At 54.3% G+C, this 1,879-nt stretch overlaps 1 protein-coding gene across 1 annotated transcript; it reads right to left on the reverse strand.

The window, feature by feature from the left end:
• Window positions 1-252: 252 nt before the first annotated feature.
• On the reverse strand, window positions 253-1,215 carry LOC136787752 (olfactory receptor 14C36-like). The gene has a single exon (XM_066985069.1). It carries the CDS (start codon window positions 1,213-1,215, stop codon window positions 253-255), a length of 963 nt encoding a protein of 320 aa, XP_066841170.1.
• Window positions 1,216-1,879: the final 664 nt, after the last annotated feature.

Here is a 1,879-nt window from a genome sequence, read left to right on the forward strand (position 1 = left end):
CAGAGCAGCTCTCACAGGAAGGACGTCACACAAGGAAGGCAGTGCAGGCTCCTTCACTTTGTTTATGTTCACAGAGAGACGGGCTCCTCGTATACAGAATCTCTGAGATTGAATGAGAAGAATCATATCATTTTAATGGGCAACTTTAGACATTGAAACAAAGAAAGTTCTGTAATGAAAACACTCATAAATACACAAACACAAAAATAATTATATATATAATATTAGTTGTTCTTCTAGTCATTGATATTACTAGTCATCTGCAGATGTAGAATGGGAATTTATTGCTTCTGAAACACATCTAGTCATTAATTTCCACAGCGCTTGCTTAAGCTCCTTGTTCCTCATGCTGTAGATGAGGGGGTTCAGTACTGGAGGCACCACCGAGTACAGAACTGCTAGCACCAGGTCCAGGGATGGTGAAGAGATGGAGGGGGGCTTCAGGTAGGCAACCATGGCAGTGCTGACAAACAGGGAGACCACGGCCAGGTGAGGGAGGCACATGGAAAAGGCTTTGTGCCGGCCCTGCTCAGAGGGGATCCTCAGCACGGCCCTGAAGATCTGCACATAGGAAAAAACAATGAAAACAAAACAGCCAAAAGCTAAAGAAACACTACACAAAAGTGCCCCAACTTCCCTGAGGTAGGCATCTGAGCAGGACAGCTTGAGGATCTGGGGGATCTCACAGAAGAACTGCTCCACAGCATTGCCTTGGCAGAGGGGCAGGGAAAATGTAGTGGCCGTGTGCAGGACAGCATTGAGAAAGCCACTGCCCCAGGCAGCTGCTGCCATCTGGGCACAAGCTCTGCTGCCCACGAGGCTCCCGTAGTGCAGGGGCTTGCAGATGGCAGCGTAGCGGTCGTAGGACATGACAGTAAGAGGATAATATTCTGCTGATATGAAGAAGAGAAAGAAAAAGACCTGTGCAGCACAGCCTTGATAGGAGATGGCCCTGGTGTCCCAGAGGGCATTGGCTATGGCTTTGGGCAGAGTGGTGGAGATGCAGCCCAGGTCGAGGAGGGCGAGGTTGAGGAGGAAGAAGTACATGGGGGTGTGGAGGCGGTGGTCGCAGGCTACGGCGGTGAGGATGAGGCCGTTGCCCAGGAGGGCAGCCAGGTAGATGCCCAGGAAGAGCCCGAAGTGCAGGAGCTGCAGCTCCCGCGTGTCTGCGAATGCCAGCAGGAGGAACTTGCTCACAGAGCTGCTGTTGGGCATTTCCTGCCTCCAGGCATGGCGTCCTGCCCAAGGAAAAGAAATACACTAATAATACGGCAGAGTGACCTGAGAAAACCATTCCCATTTCTTAATTAAGCCCCTCAAAACACTTGCCCAATTGCAAACAGACAGCTGGCAGATCCCTTTCCTGCATTGGATTCAGCTGCTCTGTGCGGGCATCTCTTTGACTGCAGGACAATTGCACTAAGGAGGTTCTCCTGAGAAGAGCTTGAACACTGCTGATAGCAGAGGAATCCAGGCTCCAAGTGCCCATCTCCAGACCCCTCACCCTGTCCCCGTACTCCCCTTCCCCCAAGCACCCCGAGGGCTCACCCCATGGGCAGGTGAAACCCCCATCCCCAGGCAGCCTGGGAACAAGAGCAGCAGCAGCACGGCCAGGTGGAGAAGCCAGGAGGAATGGCAGCGTGCTGCTGCCAGGGGAGGCAAGGCCAGGGAGGGACAGACGGACACTCAGCACACCCTCCTGTGCTGCAGCTCTGCCTGCAGAGGAGGCAGCTCCTGCTGGGGACAGCGGGGGCTTGAGGGCAGAGGCTGTGCTGGTGGCAGAGGAGAGCAGGGGGTGTCCCAGGGAAGGCGCCTGCCCTGCAGGGGCTGGCAGGGAGGTGCCTGAGCCCTCCCTCACACAGCATTTCTGGCAGCAGCT

Source organism: Anser cygnoides, chromosome 30 (assembly GCF_040182565.1).
Source record: "Anser cygnoides isolate HZ-2024a breed goose chromosome 30, Taihu_goose_T2T_genome, whole genome shotgun sequence".
Classification (NCBI taxonomy): domain Eukaryota; kingdom Metazoa; phylum Chordata; class Aves; order Anseriformes; family Anatidae; genus Anser; species Anser cygnoides.